This window comes from Toxoplasma gondii, chromosome III (genome assembly GCF_000006565.2).
Source record: "Toxoplasma gondii ME49 chromosome III, whole genome shotgun sequence".
NCBI classification, from domain to species: Eukaryota; Apicomplexa; class Conoidasida; order Eucoccidiorida; family Sarcocystidae; genus Toxoplasma; species Toxoplasma gondii.
The window spans coordinates 2,256,847-2,280,069 of record NC_031470.1 but is presented as its reverse complement, the minus strand read 5'-3'; the positions used below and the strand labels follow the sequence as shown (position 1 = coordinate 2,280,069).

The 23,223-nt window shown below is 52.2% G+C and overlaps 2 protein-coding genes across 2 annotated transcripts; both read left to right on the top strand.

The window, feature by feature from the left end:
• The first annotated feature begins 232 nt into the window (after window positions 1-232).
• On the top strand, window positions 233-15,132 carry TGME49_299000 (hypothetical protein). Its single transcript, XM_018782356.1, has 7 exons — window positions 233-1,791; window positions 2,261-2,549; window positions 3,056-3,171; window positions 3,474-3,527; window positions 5,253-9,496; window positions 9,884-13,610; window positions 14,301-15,132. The coding sequence occupies exons 1-4, from the start codon at window positions 1,038-1,040 to the stop codon at window positions 3,488-3,490; spliced, it is 1,176 nt and encodes a 391-aa protein (XP_018638093.1). The 5' UTR covers window positions 233-1,037; the 3' UTR covers window positions 3,491-3,527; window positions 5,253-9,496; window positions 9,884-13,610; window positions 14,301-15,132.
• Window positions 15,133-15,679: 547 nt separating this feature from the next.
• TGME49_299010 (hypothetical protein) lies at window positions 15,680-23,032 on the top strand (the record flags this gene model as incomplete). The annotated part of the gene is made up of 18 exons (XM_018782357.1): window positions 15,680-15,743; window positions 16,077-16,100; window positions 16,846-16,910; window positions 17,111-17,134; window positions 17,589-17,609; window positions 17,695-17,733; window positions 18,023-18,058; window positions 18,991-19,026; window positions 19,294-19,332; window positions 19,529-19,567; window positions 19,764-19,799; window positions 19,983-20,021; window positions 21,582-21,620; window positions 21,819-21,854; window positions 22,038-22,073; window positions 22,257-22,295; window positions 22,488-22,523; window positions 22,940-23,032. 18 exons carry the CDS (start codon window positions 15,680-15,682, stop codon window positions 23,030-23,032), a joined length of 741 nt encoding a protein of 246 aa, XP_018638094.1.
• Window positions 23,033-23,223: the final 191 nt, after the last annotated feature.

Below are 23,223 nucleotides of genomic sequence, written 5' to 3'. Positions count from 1 at the left end.
ACTGACTCGTTGCTAGATATGAGTGGAAGCTGCTTGTGCCAGAACAATTCGGATTCGCCTGACCCTCGTTGTACGGTCTACGTCGAAGTTATTCTGTAAATATGCCAAATAAGAGGCAGCACGGTGGGTCTCTTTAGCATGCGTCGCGTGGCACTCACTGCGCTGTCTGTTCCGCCAGCCTCAAAGAAAGAGGCTGTCTCTTACCCCAGCTGCTCGATGGGGGGACTGTATCGAGTTGATATGCTCATGTATTTGCAGAAAAGCTGAGGATCTGTGGACAATGGTGCGAATTTCTGCAGCAACCGAGCAACGTTGTTGGTTGAAGGCCTGCACAGGTAGGTTGTGCGAGTTGCGCCTTGTTAAACAGGGAACTGCCAGGCATCCCGTCACAGCCGAGCGCTCCCTACTATAGCAGCCTTTTCCCTGTTTCTGTAGCCCTCGCAATGAAACGCGTGGTTGCGCGCGTCAATTTCTTAGCCCTCAACGCCGTGTGTTTACTTCTCTCCGGTAAGGGATGCTTCACTCGTTCGATTCAACATTTTATCGACTCGGCCTCCTGCGTTTGAAACGAATGCAACACGGCGACCCCTGCCGTCGCTTTGCGCAAACGCTCCTGTTCATTTCCAAACCGCGCGAGAATCGGGCGCCTTCAAATGACCGACTCAACACTGGCTCGTGATCCACCAAAGAATCGGGGCAGAAATCGACACACGTCGTTTTTTTCCTCGGGCCTCCTGTACAATTCGAAAATGGCCCGAAGGGTAGGCAGTGTTTGAATTTCTCCCCGGTCTCGCAACGTCGTTTGCAGGTCGTCCATCATTTCGACCCAGGTTACGCTGACTCATGCTTTTTCTTGTCCCGACGGGGCTGAATAGCCTCAAAGAAGTTTTTTCAATGAAAGTCTGCGCTGCTTTTAGTCGTTTGTTTCCGCTTGTTTCTTTAGTCCTCCATCTAGGTCTCCTTTTCCGCCCCCTCAGGAACAGTGCAGGCCCCTCGTCACGGAGGGGCCCTGCCGGGCCAGGCCCGTCAAAAAATAAATGGAACGTCAAAGCTGCCGGGCAAGTTTCCATGCATTTCACTCGAAAATGCACTTAGAGAGCAACCGCATTTTTGTCGAGGAGGGCAACCCCTCGGCGCAGCGGGCTCAGCCCGCTCAGGTCTCGTCGTTCCTTGGTGCCTCTGTTCACGCCAGAAGGGGCGTCGCCGCCCTTCTGCTTGTCGCCCCCGTATACATGCTCTTCGTCGTGTTCCTCTTTCCGTTCGCTACTGAGTGTGAGTCCGCGGATCCCCTTCCTCCCCCTATTAGTGACAACAGCATTTTCGAAGATGATAGCTTCGTCTCTTACGCCGACGACGACGTAACCGCCCAGCCTTCCTACGACGGAGAAGAAGAAATCTTTTCCCTCGCATATGCGAATCGTGAGAAAGGCAGGCCTTCCTATCCAGATAGTCAACGGAAAGTGGGGCAAAACGATGCCTTCAAGGCAGACGGGTTGCACCCTGGAGGGGGCACCCTTCAGGAGGCGCCTGTAGCCTACCCTGCCATCCATGCAGATCCGGAAAGGTCTGCGCTGGGCGGGGATCCGTTCCACACTTTCACGACACAAGGCGACACCACAACTGCTACAAGGACCTCGTACAATGTCGCGTCTGACGATCGTGCACGTGGTACCTCGTCTGGGCCTTCGTCGGCCTCACTTGAGCCTGCAGGCAATGCGCACCACACTGACATGGTGGCGGCTTCCTACTCACTGACAGACCAGGGCTCAGCTACGGAGCCGCACAACGCAGGTTAGTCACCACGCGCTCACTGGGAGCGATCGTTGCCACGGCAACTACCGACATGTGCTGTGGCTGCAGCTTCACGGCGTTTCTGCATTTAGAACAATCATGAGTCTTACCATCTGGCGAACAACACCCAGGCCTGACAGGCGGACGAGACTGAGTGCTGCTCTTTGACACTTGGGCTTGCTCAATCAACATCACGTCTGCGCGTGCTGCACCGGGGGAAACAATTAGGAACATGCTATCAGGCGTTGGAGAGAATCGACGGGTCCGATAGTCGATGCTGCGTCCACGGCAGGTTTAGACCTTTTCCGTGTTTCGACTGACCACTCAATATTCCCGTCTGCTGCCGATCGTGCCCTCACCAGGTTCGCGCCGCACATGTCTCTTATTTTTGACCCCTGGGAGGTCTCTCTGGTATCAACTCCTGCCTGAAAATACACGTTGTGTTTGCCTTTCCTGTCTATCCACGCAGGTGGGGTCAACATTGCGCCTGCGGCTCCCCCAACGGGAGACGCTCTCCTGAATGGAGCTGGTGACCCCGGTGCACCTATGGCGAACGAGTCGCCTCGATTCGCTGGCGAAGGGATGGATGTGGCGAAGGATGCTAATGAGAGGCGGACACACACGCCCCAGCATGATCAGAAGTGGGCGACGTTCAGCAAACGATTCACACGGTTTCGGTTATTTCCGGGCTTGAGAGGGCGACGTTCATCGTGGATGAGAGGAGACGCGGCCACCGCGAGCATCCGCGCTCGTCAAACGTAAGTCGAGCATATTGAAACAAGACCATGAGCGGTCAACGGCGGACGAACCGTCCCGCGCAGCCGAACGGAGTCCCAGAAAACTGCACGATTTTGCGCAACGCTGATCTTGCTTTTGACATTCACATCGAGCTCTTCCTAGCGAACAGGCAATCGTTCAGATTTGAGCAGCCTCTGTACTGTCCAAAAAGACGTGCATCTCTCGACAAGGCAATCGACACGCCAAGGGAGGAGAGACAGACCAGCAGTATGTTTCAACAAACCTGGCCTCACAGATTTCCTCCCTTTCAAAAGAGCTTCGGAGACGTAGCGGCCACAGAGGTTCCACGAAAAGGTCCCACTCGTGGAAGCGAAAGCATACCTGACATCTGCATACAATGCGCGTTGCAAACGTAGGATAGCGGAGCATCGGAACAGAGCAGATCCGGCGTCGAATGCGAATGTCACTGACTCTTCTACACCGATGATTTGAATTCTCTTGTGTTTTACCTGTGATTCGGTTGCAGGAAACAGGGCCTGATCCTGGGCCTTATGGCCCTTGTTTCTCTCGGAGTGGTGGTGTCTATCATGCGACGGAAAAACTACCTCCCCGCCGTATTAACTGAGTCTGGTTATGTTTCAGGTGAGCTTTTCTTACGATTTCAATATGCGAGAGACATGTGCAGTGAACAGTCGAGGAACAGGTCGTCTGATTTTGCTGGACTCTGCACTGAGATCATGAGACCGGTCGGATTGCGTTTGTTTTTCTTCGATTTCAATGCAGAATCATCGTAGGTCCAATCACGGATCCATCCTCCAATTACCTAGCGAAATGCAGAATGCTACAGCTAGAAACTTCTGAAGTGCTTACTGTGCTGCCTCACACGCACCTGGTACATTTGCTGCAAACATCGACCGGCCATTCCTTTGACTTTCTGCCCTCAGTTCAAAGCAGGACGTAAGCGCCCGTGTGAGCGTCGGCACTCGACGCCATAAATGGTATGGTTCCCTGGGTTCCGTTATTTCCAACTTAGCAGTGAGTCCTAGGGCTTCTTGTGCGGTTTCACTGGCAAGGCGACTCTTTGCTCGTGCGGATTTGGTGCTCTTTTGCATGACGAAGATGTCCCACTCTTGTGGCAGACTGTCTTTGAACGCTGCTTACTGGTCTTCTTAAGTATCGCGGGTGGGTTGTGGACTCGGTTGCCGTTCGTTCCGGACATCTGGAATCAAGGCATTCTTGTAATCAGATACTCGTGAGGATGTTAGCAGAGGCAGCATAACATGTTCTGGAATGCCCGGTAGCCACTCGTGGGAAGGTACACCCTCGGGCCTGCTAGCAGCATGTTGTGTAAAGTCAGCCATACACACGTCAGGCGTCCAAGGATACAGGACGCTGGCTGCGTGCGTCCGGTGTGAAGGGAATTAGATGAAGCATGCGGATGCGCAAAACGCCTCATCAGTCAGTTGTGCATGGGTTGAAGCTGTACCAGTCTACGATGTCGAGCTTAGCATAACCACGCATTGGCTACTTGTGTCTGGTTCAGTATCCAAAGATGGTGAGTCCCTATATAGAACCTTGTTGGATACGTATGGTACCCCGTATGCGTCTGAACACGCATACATTTTGTTGACTCTGAAGCAGCAACGTAACACTTATCCCCTCGCATTCTGTTCATTAATTTCACTGTTTATGGTCCTGTTTACGTCTAGTGCTAAGGGAGGGCCAGCAGGCACATCACATGCAGGGAGGTAAAGATGTATCCAGTGCGTTAAGTGACTTACTCGTGGCATTAGCTGGCGGAACTCCCATCAAGCTAGAACCGTCTCCAGCCAACGTTTCCGCCCGCGATGTTCTGAGAACGACTTGCCTTTAGGGTGGCACCTATCCGTGGAGACAAGGGATAATGTGGCCTATCTGATGACGGGAGGATCTGGAGGTGCTCACGTCAGTGTGGACTGAGTCACCGGTACCGTTGCGGTTAAATCTGAGTATAACATAGGACTGCCGGTGTTTAAATACGTAGAGGGAAGCGGTTAAACCATGAAACTCATGTGTTCTAGTCCTGGTGCCTCTTGATTGATTGCCAATGCCAACGTGTACTATTCGTTGAAAGTTGATGCTGTGATTCATCGCGCTGCCTTGTCACATGCATGTCTCTGTACAGCGCGTCGTGAAGCTTAATCAAGTCAGTTCAGGATCGCGAATTTCTATCCAAAGGCTCGTGATACGAAAGATACTCAGAGGACGCAAATGAAAAACGAACCGTGACGATAGCGCATGAAGGCACAGTTATGATTGGGTCTCAATTAATTCCCAGCGAAAGCTGGCTGAGCGGTCACAGCATTTGGTGGGCCTTCGCAAAGTAGAGTACATGTACCTGTTCAGCTGCCCATGTCAAGAATCGAGCTGGTGTTGCATGCTATCCAGAAACGAGTATGTTCCGCTGCCGCGCATTCGACCTGCGTTGACTCATGAATCGCATGATTCGTCTGCTCACAGACGCAGTATTTCAGCAATAGTTGTGCTACAACCATTTGCATGCACATCTACAGTCAGACTAGCATATTACTCGGCCTTCAACAAGAACTATCTTGCTCAATTTAGGCAGTGGATTGTTGTCATAGTCAAATTTACAGTTGGGGAGAGCCGTCTGTCACTAACAGTGATAATCAAAGTCGGTGGGCATGTGGTTCTCCTTCGTGTGTGTCTGCTGTGTCCTACAGAGAGTTGCCGCTGCTGTAGGTTGCACCCCCTTCTGTAGTTGCGCCTCCTCGAGAGGTGCTTCAAATTCAGTATGTGCGCTTAGCTACATGCTCAACATAGACTCTTGACAGGGTGGTGAACACATGAATTTGTAACTAACGGTGGAGCCTTTAGGCTAGGCGGTCAGGGGGCGCAAGGAAAGCTGTTAATTGTTTCACTCGTGCTGATCCATGATGACACACTGGCGCAGCCTCTCGTCTACAACGAGCAGGCGGCTACAAATGCACGATCTGAAGTTGTGACCGTGTATCACGCAGTGATGCAACCCAATGAGGATTCGCATGAACACTAGCAGTGCTAGGTCCATTACCTTGTGGCATCATTCAAGGCCTCCTGTGTATCGCGTAACTCGCCATCGTGCACTCTACGTGTCCAGGACTGGCAATTCGTGAGGTTGGCCAAGTGAACTCTTTTGGGCACAAAAGCGTTGCCCTCCCAGAGGTCTGCTCTTCTCGAATTTGTCTATCCACTCAACTGTTGCTGATAAGCATGTGCAAATGGGATGATTACATGTGCTTCCTTGTATAACAGAAGAAGTCGTCAGTGAGTGGATGGTCATTTTATGCGAGGCTTCATGTTTAATTTTAACCTTTTGCTTAAAAACCAAAACTTATCGGTTTCCTCTTCAACAGGCAAATTGTTAGGTTCATATACCCTTCTATTGTTAGGATTAAAATTTCAGTCTCTTTTCACTCTCCTTCCGGGGTCTCTGCTCTGGGTCCGCTAATAGAGCTTGCCGTCAGTTTTGTCTATCCGTTAGGTACGAAAGCGTTCCAGTAGTCTCCGGACACGCATCTTTGCTGAATGTTGACAGCGGCATCCTTGCTCTGTGTGTGTCTCCTGTCGCTTCAGTTTTGGACACAGAACGTACGTCGAATTTTTATTTGTCACCTCGCTGACCTTGCAAGGGCCGTTCCCCTCAGCGCTCCAGTGTCCAACAGTCTGCGTAGCTCAGTTTGCTGCGTCGATGTGCCCAAGTGAAAAGCTGCTCCTGGTATGCATCAATACGACAGACGCTGACGGGAGCCCTTCGCTTGATGGAGCAGACGCGCCCTATTGAAATCCAGGTGTGCGAATTCAGCATAAATAGTGTTTCACAGCCTGCCGGCTTGGTCTCAGTGTGGCGGTGCATCACCGACCGCGATAAATGCTGAACAGTAAAGCCCGAGTGATGCAGAAGGTCACAGCTTATCATCTGTCCGAATGCTGCATATTGAACAGCTTATTAGCAGTCTGCCCGCGCGCCTACCTGTATCAAACGGTGAACGGACTGGCAACGTCACTTGCACGTTCTGAACTGTTGGCCCGGTCCGGTAGCCGTACAGTCGTTTCATTGCTTCGCTGTATCTGGTGCCGCCGCTCTTTTCAAGCGTGGCAGTGCATGCCAGAAGAAACAGACATTTCACGTTGGGGCTGTGGCTGCCTGAGCAGCCCTTTTGTCGTATCATTCATTTCTCTGCAGCTCTCCTCCATGTGGGAGGCGTGTTGTCTCATCAATTCCTTCTTTTGGTTTTATCTGCACGCAAACCGTAAGTTCCTGTTTGCGATAGCAGCCGCCACAGCTCTTGTCGTGAGTTCTGGCACAAGAGAGTGGAGCTACACAGTCGGTTCCGTCAGACTATTTAGGGCCTCATGCTCCTCTTCCTCCTGGCAGCGGAGTTATCTGCCAGGTGTGGTCGATCTGCGTCGGTCACCCATATCTGTTTATGTACTCACCTGCTTTACACACGCTCATGCAGGTTGTAAGCAGTCTACCTGTCTTTCGTCGTTAGACTGGCGAGTCGTTGACAACTGCCAAGCGGCGTTGCAACTGCGTTCACAGTGATATGACATACTCGCTGCCCGTGTGTGTTGCCACGGGTGAGATCAGGTGCACGGCTCGTACCTTCGATGCAATGCAGAGACTTCATGGTTCTGGGCAGTTGCCATCTGCGTTTACTGGTGGTTCAGGTTTTCGCAGCCGTACGTCGGTTGGGGAGATTTGTTCTGTGATCGAGTTGAGCCTCATGCGAGCGACTCCGCTACAACTTCACGCGCAGTAACTCGTAGTCAGTGGACCGCGTGAACGTGGAGATCAGGGTACTCAGTGCGATATTACAGTACAGAATTCAACCCTGCGGCTGATTCAGGTTTTCGCTGAAACAGAGAGACTCTATTTCGTCACTATAGGCGGACACCATATGCGGTTCGAGCTGGACTTCCTTTGGTGTCAGGGAACCTACGGGACTACGTGAAGCAATTATTTGTGTATTTACCCGCTTGCGTTGAAACAAATGCTTGCACCTGTCATGAAAGACTTCGTTTAACTGGCGACATTGTCCCTCACAGGATCCCGTCTGTCATTTGAATCATTCTATGCAGAAGATTCTGCAAGTACGTGTCTTACGACTGTTCTGAATGCAACGCAGTGTAACCAGACCATGAGGAAGAAGGTTGCAGGTTCGTAGTTTCCTGGGTACGAAATTCCAGTGGACTTGCGTTGGCGTGCGTCCATGTCTCGCCCGGATAATGCGCCACTCTAACGCTGAAGAGAGACAGCAATTTGGTACTGCAACGCACAGTGCGCGACTTTGACGCGATTTTCGCTTTTCAGTGAATAGTTACGTATAATAGCTTTGGATCGACAGCTGAGGATGCTGCGACGTGGTGTAGTGAGTCACGCTTTGCTCTCTGCAGCTTCGGAGATAAATAAAAGAGAATAGTCTCTTGTTGTGCTGGTGACGCACCTCTATGAGAACGGTGAAATGCTTGCACGAGAGACGCGTTTAGCTCGCCGTTATGATCTTGCGAGTGTGCAACGGATAGTATGTGGCAACGCTTGGCCAAGAACGTGCTTTCCGGTTGCCTGTTTTCTTGCTGTCCAGCCGATACTGTCAAGGAAATCGGACGGTTGTGGCTTTCCTGCTGCTCTCTCTGAACGGGACGCGATTCGCACAGCAAGTCCGCTTGGGCTGTTTTACAATAGGATCTGTTCCTTATCTTGCGTACATCATAGCTCCACGGATGAATGGGAGTTCTGGTGGAGACGTTGAAAGCATGTGTCGGGGACAAAGAACATAAGCAAAGGAGTTACTCCAGGTGTGCTTGTGCTGTTCGCGTGCCTGGCACTGAACTCACGAGTGCATCCAGGCTGGTGCAAGAGAACTATTCAACTCCTTGGACTGTCGCGCATTACTTGCAACCTTCAGTTCGCGATTGGGTGATTCCTGTGAACCTGTTGTAGTTCTTATGTAGGCGACGATGTTACATCCCGTGTTGTTGAAATAACACTTGCGTGCATCCAACCATACACGAGCTACAGAAGGGTCACTGACATTTGACGCGGTTTCGATGTGAAATTCTCAGAACCAAAATGTATGTTTCGCCAAGGCGTTAAGCAGGTCTTCATCTGGTGGTATTGGGAGCAGTATGCGGAGGAGAAACACCATTCCGGGGAACAAGCGGAGTGAAGGTAAACCTCAAGTGGCGCAACCGCGTAAAGGCTGAGAGTTCCGGAGCGCTGTGCGACGGCCCTCAGCGGAGGCACAGTCTCCTGGGTAGAGACGCGGCTAAATACTTCATGCACACGTGTAGCAACTCAAACAACGTGACCAGCCGAACCCTTGACGATTCAGTCGATGGAGCACTGCTTGACGAAATGGAAAGATGTGTAACTGTTGTAACAACGGGAAGCATGCCTGTGTCAGGGAGAAACATTGTGGTTGAGCGCTTGCAGAATCCTTTGGAGCAGCCCCTGCTCCGTCTCCATGAGCGTCGCACTTTGTCCCGTTGCTAGAGGCACCTTGGGGATTCTCTGGAACGTTTCTTCATGCATCCCGAAGTCACGACAGTGCTGGGATTGGACAGAAGAGCACGACGCCTTCAAAGCTTCCAGTTAGTGATAAGCCATTTGAGGTATCCTCCTGTTCTCTTTGGCTCGCGGCATCTGAGAGGCGGCAGGCAGGACATCATCAAGCAGTCGATTTAATGACAATGGACGCGTTCGGTCTCTATGTGGGCATACAACAGAGGCTGGCAGCAGTAAGTGGTCGTCCCTACGACCGACCTACGCCCCAGAGTTCGACCATATGAAACCTGCCAAGTTAAGTTGGTCATCGTCGCATTCTGTGGCCCGTGGCGTGCACGAACGCTTTATTGACCTTCTCCTGTGCAAACCAGGAGTCTCGGGCAGACACGGGGGTCGCTTTCTGAGAAGACACCCACGGTGAGTTCTGTTTTGCCGTTGCCACAGACTAATCGGTATACGGCAGATAGCTCCTTGCTTGTGTACATCGAAGTCTTTTTCCACGGTCCGGCCTTCTTTTTTCCTAGCCCTCACTGAGTGTCCCAGGGTAGCGCACGGATGGGCTCGGGGGTGGCATTGACTCACTTGTATGGTTTCACTGTTGCCTCCTGATTTTTGCCAATTCCCTCGTTTCCGTACGGACCTGGCCGCGAAACCACCACTGTGGTGAGCCGTTGAGCGGGGACCCCATACGCCAACGCCAGTTGGGAGAGTGCACTGGCAGTTGCTTGAAACCGCTACTGTCCCTCCCACCGGCGTTAGCTGGTACAAGCGAGCTGCTTGTTTTCTGTGTTCCTCGTCGCACAGGAGACCACTGCCGTAAGTGTTACAGGAGCGCGTTAATCTGTCCGGCTATTTTGACAGGAAGTCTTCCCTGTATGAGTAGTCGCCTAGCACGTCTACGGGAGGTGTTGGAGAGTGGTTAACACGCGTCGTCAGAAATAATTCTGCCGACGCGGTCAGGCCCGTGGCATTATTATTGGATTCGGTGTGACACAAGGGAGAGTCGGTAAGCTGGAGTCGATGCCCACCTGTTAGTCACATCGTTGTGTCAAGCACGACTCCCGGGGCTAAAACAGCATGCCACATGGGCCTCCTGAGACTGTGCTTCTTCCCGTTACACAGGAGGACATGTCGAAGCGAGTGAAAGGGGTGATAGTTACATCTCACATTTCGGCGACATTATAGAGCAGCATTAGTCGCAGATGCAGTCACTCCAGTCTGCAAGGCAAACCCTTCGTTGCATGGACATGTGTATACCCCAGAGGAGGCAGTCTCATGCGGGACAGAGAACAGTCAAAATCATTAATTGGACGCTGCACCCTGGTTGCCAGAATCGCGCATACTCTTGATAAGCAATTCGCTCAGGAGGACCAACGTTTCTTCCTAAGCTTCATCCTGTAGAACGGCATACTAAACGCATGAGTTCCGCTTCCTTGCGCTAACCCTGCTCTCGAAACTTCTGTGGCAAACACGCAACCTAAAATTAGTTTTTTCATGCGTGACACTCAAACATTACTGTCGTATCTCTGAACGTGTTTGTGTGTTGGAGCGACGCTTGTTGCCGGTGCTTCCTTTTTGTTACAAGAAACCGCACGTAAGCTGAAGTTGCCTGTGTCGACACCGCAATATTCTCGGCATTTGTTCCTCTCACAATCAAATGATGTTATCCTTGTGCTTCTGTCACCCGAGTTCGCTTAGCCTGGCCGTAGACATGCAGGAGAATCCTTGGTCATTCGTACCAGACTACGTGATGGCGCTGGAACGGCTCTTACGAAAGGCGTAATAAGAACCCTCTTTTCGAAGGCAGCACTATTTGAGCGTGACTGCTTAAAATCTAGAGTAGAGGGAGGGGGGGTCATGGAAAAACGTTCCGCATGCTCCTCTGTTAACCTGTATGTTTCGACTCGTGCAGAAGGGCACGAGATTCTTTCTGTATAGCCGGAGCTGCTAAGGTTGTTTTTCGCCAGTAGCTCATGATGCATAAATGGTTTCGGTGTGAAGAAACGGCAGCACGCGGGAGCAGCATGGGTGTGAATAAAGACATCCATAAAGGTGCTGATTGTAAATGTCGTTTTTTTATATACTTAGATTTCACTTGACACAGTCACAGAAGCGGGGTTACAGTACTCTTTCATTTGATCGCGTACGCACCAAAATAAATATCTTTCAGGCTGAGCAAGTACGATAAGCTCTTTTGGTCTTTACCAACTCGAAGGTGTATATGTTTGCATATGTTTCCAGCGCCTTTCGCCATTCACCGGTCGTCTAAAAAAGGATCACACACTCACCCAGTGCTTTACCAATGTGAAACACGCATTTGTGACGTACCCAGAGTCCGCGAGCGACTGGCGTGTTACGCGTGACTCAGTCGGAACTAGAGGGATTGTTGAATTCCAACGAATCGCGTATTTACGCAAGAGAAAAGCACTTCGCTCTGTAGGCCGCACGATGCGTGACGAGGGGCTGAACTTGTACTACTCTTGTTACCGTGTATGACTTCAGCCGCATCCCGTAAGTTTCTACTCCAAGGTACTGTGATTTGTTCCAAAAGTGGATGAAAGCATACCTGCTGTCATGAGATCACTGTCACCGAGGTATGACGGGCCGTTTGCTGCTAGGTTTGAGCACAAGCGGGAGCAATGGACTCGCTGCAAATTGCCGCCACAGTCTGTTAGTCGTATGTCGATCTTGCGTTGCAAGCGTTTTTGTTGGAACAGGGGTCACGGGGGAGGATCTACCGTCTGCGCAGCTGATGGTGCACCAATGCTGTTTGGGGTGATGCCGAATTAGTTACTAGGAGCAGCGTGTGGGACCTCCAGCATTGTGTGCAATATGACGTGGAAGTCAGACGCTGGATCGGGAGGAGACGCGGCATGCTGATGAATCACCCACATACGCAAGGGAAGACGCATCGCTCTCTCGGGTGCCATGCGGTAGGCGGTGAGGAGCGATACGTCTACAGGATGTGTTTATTCTTCGTCACTGCAGGAGAAAATGGTAAGATTCCAGCCTGGCTCTCTGTGACTTGATGCGCATCCGCTTGCACCAGTGGTCTTCGCTGTGGTGCCGACGGGGTCAATAGGTGACTGTGTGTGACATCCCCCATCATGTGTAGCATCACGGGCAAGTCAGAAGGTGGATGCATCGGAAATATGGAATTCGACGAATCACGTCGTTTCGCAGAGCAAACGAGAGTCACACTTCCGGGTGCCACGAGATGTGGAGCCAGGGCGTATGAGTCCTATGTACAATTTTACCACGTGTCACTGCAGGTTCCAACCGTACGCCTCCTATGCAGCTCCCGCTGAGACGCGCGAAGTAGATGAACACATAGTCCTTGGTCTTACCTGATCGTTGTCGGGTGCCGTTGACAGTACTTGCGCTGGGTGTGGGTGAGAGCAGTGGACAGGCTGGAAATGGTTTCCATCGTCGGTCATTCGTGTGTCGTCCGGGCGTTGCAAAAGTTTCTGTTGGATCGGGAGCTCAGCTGGGATGGTGGAGCGGCTGTTTGCGTATTTGCTGTTCCAGCAGCAGTGGTTGTGGCGGCGGTGAATGGCTTTCTGGACCACAGCGCGTGTCTCATCCCCGATCATATGGCATGTCACGTACCAGTTATTCGCTGGATCGGGAGGAGTTGTGGCATGCTGGTGAGTCACGTACACACGCAAGGAAAGACGCGTCTCTCTCTCGGGAGCCCCGCGATGGGCGGTGAGGGGATATAACTCTACTGTATATGCTTACCGTGTATCACTGCAGGAGGAGCTCGTAAGCCTCAAGCACGGATTTGTCTAATTTATGCCATGTAGATGAGCACTTAGCAGTTCGTAGCAGCTGATTCTCGCCGAGACGGTTGTCATGTTTTGCTCTACGCTTGGGTGACAGCAATGGAAACGCTGCATATGGTTGCCATAGTCGGTTATTTGTGTGTGGCGGGGTTGGTGCAGAATTAAGTGTTGGATGGGCGGGTCACTCTGGATTGTGAGGCAGCTGTTAGCGTGGATGTCCGTGAGCGAATTGTGTTCGCGATGGTGTTAAATGAGCCACTAAGCGACATTGGGTCTCCACCCCTAGGGGTGGAATGGTGGCTCTGACGTGTGGTCTCGAGGATGCTAATTTGTCGGTTGTAAGGTGTGCGGCTGGGGTGCAGAATGAGTTGTCGCATGCGAGTGTTGAACGAGGAATCAGGTGTCCTTGATTCTTTTTCTAGCGTTTACTGGAATGTTCGGGTGTGACGCTTCCTCAGGTGACAGATCCGGTAAGCGCCGGTGTTTTTGCTACAATATGCTAGTAAAGCTGATACTGCTAAAGGGATGATCGAGAGTGAGACGACGCGGCGAGGAAGCAGGTTGACAACGAACAGTAGGGAAACTGTTCTTTATAAGAGCACGTACCGGTGCATGGGTACCAGAAGAGCGCATCCTGAAAGCTGACTCGTGGCCAGTGGTTTATTGAGTGTGCGGCACGTGTGAATCTTTATATTTTGATGCAGGAGACGTATATTCCGACAGTAAGGGCGTATAGTAGAGTGCAGGTGAGCATGTGGCCTCCTCGTTATTGTCTTTGCACCGATATCAACGCAGCCTCACGCAACTGGAGCTTGGTGTATCAGTGTTGTTCCGGAAACAGCTCGTGCGCATTGTTCCTGTAAGCGAAAAGGATTATATAGCTCGACGCGCCACCCTAGGCAGCGGCTGGCGCAGTGGTGCTGCCGAGTTTTTCTTACAGCAGTTGTTTTACTTCGTCAGTCAGTCGCGTGTGTCCTTGGTGGTGAAACACTGATGTCGCGGCATTAATTGGTGAACGACAGCATCAACTGCTAACCACATGTGTACTGTAGAAGCAAGTAATGATCATTAGCACAAAATGTTACGCACTGACAAGTCAAGATGTTCAATAGCGTTTCCCTCACGTATTATAGCGTATCTACTGATCATTGTGGCACTTTTGTGACGAATGCAGAACAAACGGGTTTATGATTGTACGATCATGGTTTCGTGCCGCGTCTTTATGTGAGAGATTACCTCTAGCTGTCGCGCCGGGTCTTCTGTTGGGGAGGGAACGCAAGTGTGCTTCCCTGAAACATTTATGGGAGTTCAGCATGTGACCAAAGGTTGCCAGCAACACGTCCGTCTACTCGTTCGTTCGCGAGTGTGTAGGATCCACGCTCGTTACTTTCAGGGCGGTCACATATCATGTGCCTTGATTGTTTGCCTATATACAGCGTGGAGCTTTGTTCGTACGCCTTCCCACAAAATGATTTTGAGTACTGCCATCATCTTCTGCAAGGGAAATTGGGTACAAACGCTGCGGTCATAGGCTCATTTCACTGCCTCGCGAACACCCCCAGCACAGAGAAATACGTGCAGACGTTAGTTCCCATTATCACTAGTGCAATACACATGCCAGGATCTGTTTGCTGATTTGATCGTACGGTGATCTTCCGTTGTGCTTCGTGATTATAATTAGGCGCAGTTTCCAAAGGAGCTGCTAAGGACGTGGTGATTCGAGTGACTGATCCCACAGTAACGGTATTTGCGGTGGACAGCATGTGACCTCGCGCATGTCTGTGAAATGCACAGTTATATCTCAATTTTTTGTGGCAACGGTATGAATCTCTTCAGTTCGCTGTGCTGGTAAGTTGCAATATTTACACTCCCCGTCGCAAATCTGCATTGCCAAGACTCGCGGCATTGCATGCGTTGACCGAGTATTCATCATGCCGTACACGTAAGACACCCTCGATGTCGCTGGCAGTCTCCCGTGTTGTGATTTTCTTTCGTTTTGGTTGTTCCTTTGTCGTCGATTCCAGTCGGTGAGTTACACTCGGCTCAGCAATGCGAGTAGGACTGGGTAGAAGAGAGCGGCCATTCTCCACATACACACTGGGATAGAACAATCGAAGGAGCTGTCGCTGAACACCCCTGCGTCGTATATTCGACGTGTTCTCAGATTTTGTCTGTAAGCGCATTGCCCATAACAGAAACAGTCGACCGCGGCTGTGTGTGCCCGGTATTTTAGTTGGTTGCCAATATTCGTCAATTTCATCCTGCGCATGTTGGGCCCCCCAGTCTTTCCCGAAGACTGATTGCACCGTATAGTCCGATAATGTCCCACGACCTAACATCTTAGTAAAGCACGACTGCCAAAACACTGTAGTTGGCGAGTGTATATCGTTGCTGAGTATGCGAGACGCAGATGGAACTCTTTCCGGTGAAGGGACCGTGTCTAGCATTATCTCCCGTATTGTCGGATTCCTTCTTCAGACGGCGTATAACGTAAGTTACAAGAGAAACCAACAACGACCTGAGTGTGCTGCAGAGGAGTTGGTTTCCCGGAACTGGCAAGTGTGTGAATGTTTAACCATGGTTTCTCTCCCAAGAGAGTGAAAGGGAGGGTCAAGGGGAATCTCATCATGTGACTTTGCGTAGACAGGTCTGGTGTGATAGGGGATTGACGACACATAGTGCTTGATAAACCATTGGGGGAGCGTGCACGGCACGATTTCTTGGCAATGCACGATTCCAAGTGTTTAGGATGATTTACGCGTTTAAAGGATAGGCTGATTGCCGCGCGTCATGGTAGAGCCTCATAACGGCTCTTATGTTGAGGTCCATCGGGAAGCCTGATTTTTCGAGGGTGTGCATAGACGGAAGGAAAAAACAAGGTGAGGAGCGTAGAAGGCCATCTAGATGTACGCCACAGCTGTTTGATCACTCGGTTCATCGATGTCGAATGTCCGCTTTGAGTGGCTTATTTTAAATGCGTAAAGCCGTGTCATCATATCTTGGCCTATTGGGTATACTTTTGTGCTGGTTTCTGGAGCACGTCAATGATACCTGTCCGTCGCCAGTGCCTGGACGGTTTCGTGGGGGTGCAGTAAATTGAGTCTTTCTCCAGGGTTCCGGGGTACATGCAAGAGGTACCTATTGCACACACAAACGGTGCACATGCAGTTGTGCACCTGATGTTGCCATTCTCCTGTGTTTCATTCTTGCAGTTAAGCATGAAAATGCAGGGACGAGTAAGCTACTATAGGCAGTGGCGTGTAGTTCAATATCGGCTGAACGAATCGATCGGATCCGGCTTATCCGTGTTTAGATCGACCACCGAAGATACTTCTTGCTGACTTGTGTGACGAGTGTTCCCGACGGAGACGAATAACAAGCCGCCAAGATGACGGCTGGCTTCTGATTTGCCAAGCATCGTACGTTCGTGTGTCAACCGGAACGCTGCTCTGTCTCTTGGTATGATTCGGCAGGTCTCGCCACCCTCATGAATCCTCTCACAAGGTTGCCCTCTGGCTGTCCAGTGTGACGCCAGTCGCTCGTCGTGGAGGTTGCACAGGGTCCTTTGAAGACGCGGATAGTTGCGTGGTGTTCGTTTGTTCGTCGCACGCACACGCTAAGTTATTAGACCGCAGTCTGCATGCACAAACTAAATATTGTGGTCCATTTTCACTGTCATGACTTGAGCGACACGATGACATGTTTGTAGTGTTGGACGGCGGCATCGGCCACCGCTGTCATATGTCGTCAGAGCATCAATCATCAGTGATATACTCGTGCATACGCCACGTCTGAAGAGGTACAGGTTTCTGCACACGGCAGGAAGACGGGAGGCCAGTAACACCGATGGGAGTCACACACAACGGACAGAAACGTTCGATCAAGCTCGACATGCGAGACACAAAGACGCATCACCCACAGAGGTTTTCGCCTCCAATTACGCGCAAGTCGAGGTATTGACAAAAATGTGATTCCGTTCAGACACCGTAGATTTATCGTACGTGGCTTCTGCGTACTGTCCAATTCAATCACAGCGAAATCCGCGCGTACGTAGCCCTTGTCTGTTACTGCTCTTCGACATGCGAGGACCGAGCCCACATCGTGATCAAAGCGGCCGCGAGATGGGAGCGGGCGGGATGGAGATAGCTGAACCAATCAGTGAGTCCACGACAGCTTTCAAAGGTCGGAATGCTGCTCTTCGTAATGGCCCGAGGGCACTACTGCGTGTGATCGTGTGCTTTCACAGGCGACTGACAGCGTCAGTGGAGTCGTAAGTTGTGTGGAGAGTCGGTAGAGCCTTTCTGAGAACATGAACACCCGAGCACTTGCATCGGAGCGCATTAACCGACACCAGCCGGGGCGTCCACGAGGACGCTCGGCATGCCTGGGATTGGGAGAGGATGGATCAAATGATGCTTTCTGTAGTGTTCCAGGGCATTTTTTGGGAGGTATGCTATTAAGGAAACCGTGGTGAAGCGGGAATGACTTCGGAAACGGTTCGCTAGGTGCAACAATAAAACACTGTGATTAGCGGCAGCACACCACTGGAAGCTAGGACGGTCTTTGTTCATCGAGCACATAGGCAGACGCAAGAGGTGGTGGGGATCGTAGTCCTGTGCTTCGTACGAAGGAGTGCTGATGTTGACCTCAGGGAATTTTGTAGATTTTTGAAGTCGCTTGCGGTGCCTGTAGCTCTTCGAGGATCTACTCCTATCTGGTTGCAGGTATTGCTGGAGCGCTGGTCTGTATCCAAAAGCACCATGCTTTTGTGAGGAAAGCAGGTAGTTACGATGCAGCTGGGAGCACACAGCCCTGGGGCGGACGCCGCAGGCATCGGATCCACCTTTATATTTCTGTGTTCACGGAACTGTGAGTTTGCTGATGAAATTCCTGCGACTCGGAGAGACAAGCTAAGTTGCTTCCTCTGCGTCTTCTGGGCGGCGTGCGTTCACGCCTTACCGCCGCGATCTTCCGGTGTTCAGTTGCATCAGGGCTCATGGGACTTCCGCAGTGCGTGAGGGTGAGTCTCGGTGGATTCAGATGGTGTCGTCCCAGTGGCTGTGGTCGTCATATTCATTCTCGCTTCTTGCTTCAGTTGGCGCGTCCACGATTTGTCATGCGTATGTAGTGCCTCGCTCTGTCGTTCGCCCTCTTGCAGCCCGCGCCACCTCTGCCCGAAGATACGCCGGACGAGGTACGTTAAATTTGCTGGTGTTCGAACACCAATAGATGCCTACGATTTGCTAAGGACATGCGTACGTTGTTACATCCACGAAGGAGGGGTGCTATGGCTATAAGTGATTTTCTTACCATCTCGCTTCTGGGTTACCATTTATTTTAGTGCCACAAGCTCTGCCATGCGGCTGTGTCGCCGATGTTGACGAGGGAACGTGGTGTGCATGATCTTCTCTCGTAGCCATTTTCTTGGTGGCTGATAGGCTCGCCGCAGCCGCGAATTGGCCAGTAGTCTGTGGTAGAAGGCCGTGTAAATTCGCTGAAGTCAGTATAGGTTCTTGGCGTCGGCCGCGATGCCTCGCCGTAGCCACCGCGGGCTTACCGTGACCTATTTCCACAGTATTCACGGCATCGGCACGGTTGCAGTTTTGTGGGGTCGCTCTGTTCCTCGAGTTGGAACCCCTTCTGGAGGGATAGAACCGTGTCTGGGTTTCCTGACGAGTAAAGCTATTGTGGTGTACGGAAGTCGTCCACCACGCGAACTGTCTCGAGGCACGCTGTGCGACTGGCTGGTCAGTTAAGTTCGGAGGACCTCTCTGCACACTTGTTGTGAGGTGTTTGGGTGCAATGACACTGACATTTCGGGCTCGCATGAAGACATGGGGAGAACGACAGTGGCAGACAATAAAAGCAGCCATCCGTTTGTCTTCTGCGCGACTGTGCATGCACACACCTAAGCGGTGGTTTTGCTACGTTCAAGTGCAACGAGGCGGGTGTAACATTCAGACTGCGTGGGTTTCGGTATACTCGTAAGCGGCATCGGCCAAAGGCTATGGTTGATGTGTGCACGAGGATGTCACACGTAAACAGTAGCCTCGTGTGTCTTGATGTTTCAAGGTCATTCACGCATGTATTGTTGGTGACACTGCTGTGTGCATACGGCTCCTACAGACGATGCCGCATCCGATCCAAGACGCTCCAGCTGAGGTATGTTCACCTCGGCAATGCTGAAACACCAGCAGGGCGAGTGTGTTGTCTACGCATACATCGTGTCAGGGGAATGCTAGGGAGATGGCCTTGTCGTCAGTACTACTGAGGCAGGGCGCCCGCGGGTCACGCGTGTCGCTGTTGACTTACCATCGTAGTTTCGGGATTGGAGTACCCCTTGGTCACGCATCTCTGTGCCCCACGGTAATAGATGCGTCATAATCCACCATTACTTCCATGTTGTTTCCTGTCCGCCATTGCCTCCAGATGACCCAGTCCAATTCGCCCGAATCCGAGACATCCACGGTATGTCCACTTCCGTGCTGTTGAACCGTTAGCAATACGGGAGCGCTGTAGACTCTCACATTTGATGCTTTGCGACTTCACCTGGCTGGCATAGTCACTTGAGTTTCACAAGAAGCAGTATTAGCTGGCGTCTCAAGGGTCCACCCGCGATGCATGAGCTTTTTGTGGTATTGGTCTGTGTGCCGATCTCCTGCAGACCGGGCGAGAAGATGCGTCGAAGGAGCTGCAGATTGAGGTATGTTGACGGCCGTGTGGCTGACGCGTCAGCAATGAAGGAACGCTGTGGAATGCCACATGGTGTGTTGTGGCAGCAGATGTGATTGTCGTTGTTGGTCGAATGACTCACGAAGGAGCATTGGCTGGCGTCTCAAGGGTCCGGGCGCACTGTATGTATTTTTTGTGCTGTTGGTGTGTTTGTTTTTCTCCTGCAGGAGTTGCCGCGTCCACCGGAAAAGGCGCAAGCTGCGGTATGTTCACTTGTGCGGTGTTGCGGCTCCAGCTACAAGGAGGTGCTGTAGGCGTTGTGACAAGAATTTTAGTCTTCGTAGCTGCTCGGGTGGCACACGAAGGAGTATTAGCTGACGTCTCAAGGGTCCACCCGCGATGCATGAGCTTTTTGTGGTATTGGTCTGTGTGCCGATCTCCTGCAGGCCGGGCGAGAAGATGAATCGAAGGAGCCGCAGACTCCGGTACGTTGCCGTCCGCGCGGCTGACGCGTCAGCAATGAAGGAACGCTGTGGAATGCCACATGGTGTGTTGTGGCAGCAGATGTGATTGTCGTTGTTGGTCGAATGACTCACGAAGGAGCATTAGCTGGCGTGTCAAGGGTCCGGGCGCACTGTATGTATTTTTTGTGCTGTTGGTGTGTTTGTTTTTCTCCTGCAGGAGTTCCCGCGTCCGTCGGGAAAGGCGCAAGCTGCGGTATGTTCACTTGTGCAGTGTGGGGCCTCCAGCTACAAGGAGGTGCTGTAGGCATTGTGCCAAGAATTTTAGTCTTCGTAGCTGCTCGGGTCTCACACGAAGGAGTATTAGCTGGCGTCTCAAGGGTCCACCCACGGAGCATGAGCTTTTGGTGGTATTGGTCTGTGTGCCGCTCTGCTGCAGGGCGGGCAAGAAGATACGTCGAAGGAGCCGCAGACTCTGGTACGTTGGCGTCCGCACTGCTGACGCGTCAACAATGAAGGAACGCTGTGGAGTGCCACAATGCTGTGTTGTGCCAGCAGACGTGGCTCTCGTAGTTGCTCGAGTTGCACATGAAGGAGTATTAGCTGGCGGTTCAAAGAGTCCACGCGTAGTGTATGCATTTTTGGTGGCATTAGTGTGTCTGTTGGTCTCTTGCAGGAGTTCCCGCGTCCGTCGGAAAAGGCGCAAGCCGCGGTATGTTCACTTGTGCGGTGTTGCGGCTCCAGCTACAAGGAGGTGCTGTAGGCGTTGTGACAAGAATTTTAGTCTTCGTAGCTGCTCGGGTGGCACACGAAGGAGTATTGGCTGGCGTCTCAAGGGTCCACCCGCGATGCATGAGCTTTTTGTGGTATTGGTCTGTGTGCCGATCTCCTGCAGACCGGGCGAGAAGATGCGTCGAAGGAGCTGCAGATTGAGGTATGTTGACGGCCGTGTGGCTGACGCGTCAGCAATGAAGGAACGCTGTGGAATGCCACATGGTGTGTTGTGGCAGCAGATGTGATTGTCGTTGTTGGTCGAATGACTCACGAAGGAGCATTGGCTGGCGTCTCAAGGGTCCGGGCGCACTGTATGTATTTTTTGTGCTGTTGGTGTGTTTGTTTTTCTCCTGCAGGAGTTCCCGCGCCCACCGGAAAAGGCGCAAGCTGCGGTATGTTCACTTGTGTAGTGTGGGGCCTCCAGCTACAAGGAGGTGCTGTAGGCGTTGTGACAAGAATTTTAGTCTTCGTAGCTGCTCGGGTGGCACACGAAGGAGTATTAGCTGACGTCTCAAGGGTCCACCCGCGATGCATGAGCTTTTTGTGGTATTGGTCTGTGTGCCGATCTCCTGCAGGCCGGGCGAGAAGATGAATCGAAGGAGCCGCAGACTCCGGTACGTTGCCGTCCGCGCGGCTGACGCGTCAGCAATGAAGGAACGCTGTGGAATGCCACATGGTGTGTTGTGGCAGCAGATGTGATTGTCGTTGTTGGTCGAATGACTCACGAAGGAGCATTGGCTGGCGTCTGAAGGGTCCACCCGCGATCCGTGTACTTTTGGTGGTATTGGTTTGTGTGCCGCTCTGCTGCAGACCGGGCGAGAAGATGAATCGAAGGAGACGCGGACTCCGGTACGTTGGCGTCCGCACGGCTGACGCGTCAACAATGAAGGAACGCTGTGGAGTGCCACAATGCTGTGTTGTGCCAGCAGACGTGGCTCTCGTAGTTGCTCGAGTTGCACATGAAGGAGTATTAGCTGGCGGTTCAAAGAGTCCACGCGTAGTGTATGCATTTTTGGTGACATTGATGTGTCACTTTGTCTCCTGCAGGTGTCACGGCGTCCGTCGGGAAGGGCGCAAGCTGCGGTATGTTCACTTGTGCAGTGTGGGGCCTCCAGCTACAAGCAGGTGCTGTAGGCGTTGTGCCAAGAATTTTTGTCTTCGCAGCTGCTCGGGTGGCGCACGAAGGATTATTGGCTGGTGTCTCAACGGTCCACCCGCGATGCATGTACGTTTGGTGATATTGGTGTGTCTGTTGGTCTCCTGCAGGAGTCGCGGCGCTCGTCGAGAAAGGGGCAAGCTGCGGTATGTTCACTTGTGCAGTGTTGGATCACCAGCTACAGGCAGGTGCTGTAGGCGTTGTGCCAAGAATTTTAGTCCTCGTAGCTGCTCGGGTGGCACACGAAGGAGTATTGGCTGGAGTCTGAAGAGTCCACCCACGGAGCATGAGCTTTTGGTGGTATTGGTCTGTGTGCCGCTCTGCTGCAGGCCGGGCGAGAAGATGCGTCGAAGGGGCCGCAGACTGAGGTATGTTGACGACCCCGTGTCTGACGCGTCAACAATGACGGAGCACTGTGGAGTGCCACATGTTGTGTTGTGCCAGCAGAAATGGCTGTCGGTGTTGCTCTAGTTGCACATGAAGGAGTATGAGCTGGCGCGTCAGGGCTCCCCCTCGGATGCGTGAACTTTTGTGCCGTCTTTGTGTCTTTCTACCTGCAGACCGGCTCGGTGAATCCCGAGGAGGGACCTTCTGGCGTGAGTACACTCCCGCCCTGTGAACGCAACTAACCAAGAGCGCGTTCCAAGCGTATCACACACCTACTAACTGCACCGGTGGTGTCGCTTTCGACCCAAGCCATGGCTGTGGAGAGCTGCCACCGACGATTGACAATACGTAAACACCTCCTTCCGTGTGCAATGGATAGAAGTGCTCCAAGCCCTGTATTCAGGCATGGGTTGCTGGTGAGCGAAGAGCGAGTCGCGTTTGTCGCTGGTGCTTCTGCATCTCACGTTGCGCTTCTTTGCGTTATCGGGTACACTGGTCGCGGCCGCGGGTGGACAGTCCGTGTGTCGTTGGTAGCCCTGTCCACTCGGGAACCTCACAGGGCGTTGTCCAGACGCAGGCAGGTATTTCGATACTCCCGCTGTCGTCTGTTGCACTTCTGCTGCAGCAACAGAAGGTACGCTGTAGGGTGGGGTGGCATTGTCGTAGAGTCTCATGGCCCACGAGGGGTAGGCATCTCCTGTGCAGGAAAGAACAGTGACAGCCGTTGCCGACTAGACACAGTATCTATCTAAACGAGCTGATATCGGTCTGGGGCATGGTGCCAGCTCATGGCACAATGTGGAACTGGTAATTCAGTGCAGGTGAGAAGATGCTTGTCCGTTGTGTCGCTCATTGTGTTGCTGAGAGTCGGTGTCCACTGCTGTATTCGGGGCTCCGGTGAAGGTGGAC

What these genes read in the sequence shown, in the direction of transcription:
- TGME49_299000 (XM_018782356.1), top strand. Translation starts at nt 1,038, where the DNA reads ATGGAACGTCAAAGCTGCCGGGCAAGTTTCCATGCATTTCACTCGAAA. An exon ending in TACGGAGCCGCACAACGCAG is followed by an intron (nt 1,792 to 2,260) that starts GTTAGTCACCAC and finishes CTATCCACGCAG; the next exon opens with GTGGGGTCAACATTGCGCCT. An exon ending in AGCATCCGCGCTCGTCAAAC is followed by an intron (nt 2,550 to 3,055) that starts GTAAGTCGAGCA and finishes ATTCGGTTGCAG; the next exon opens with GAAACAGGGCCTGATCCTGG.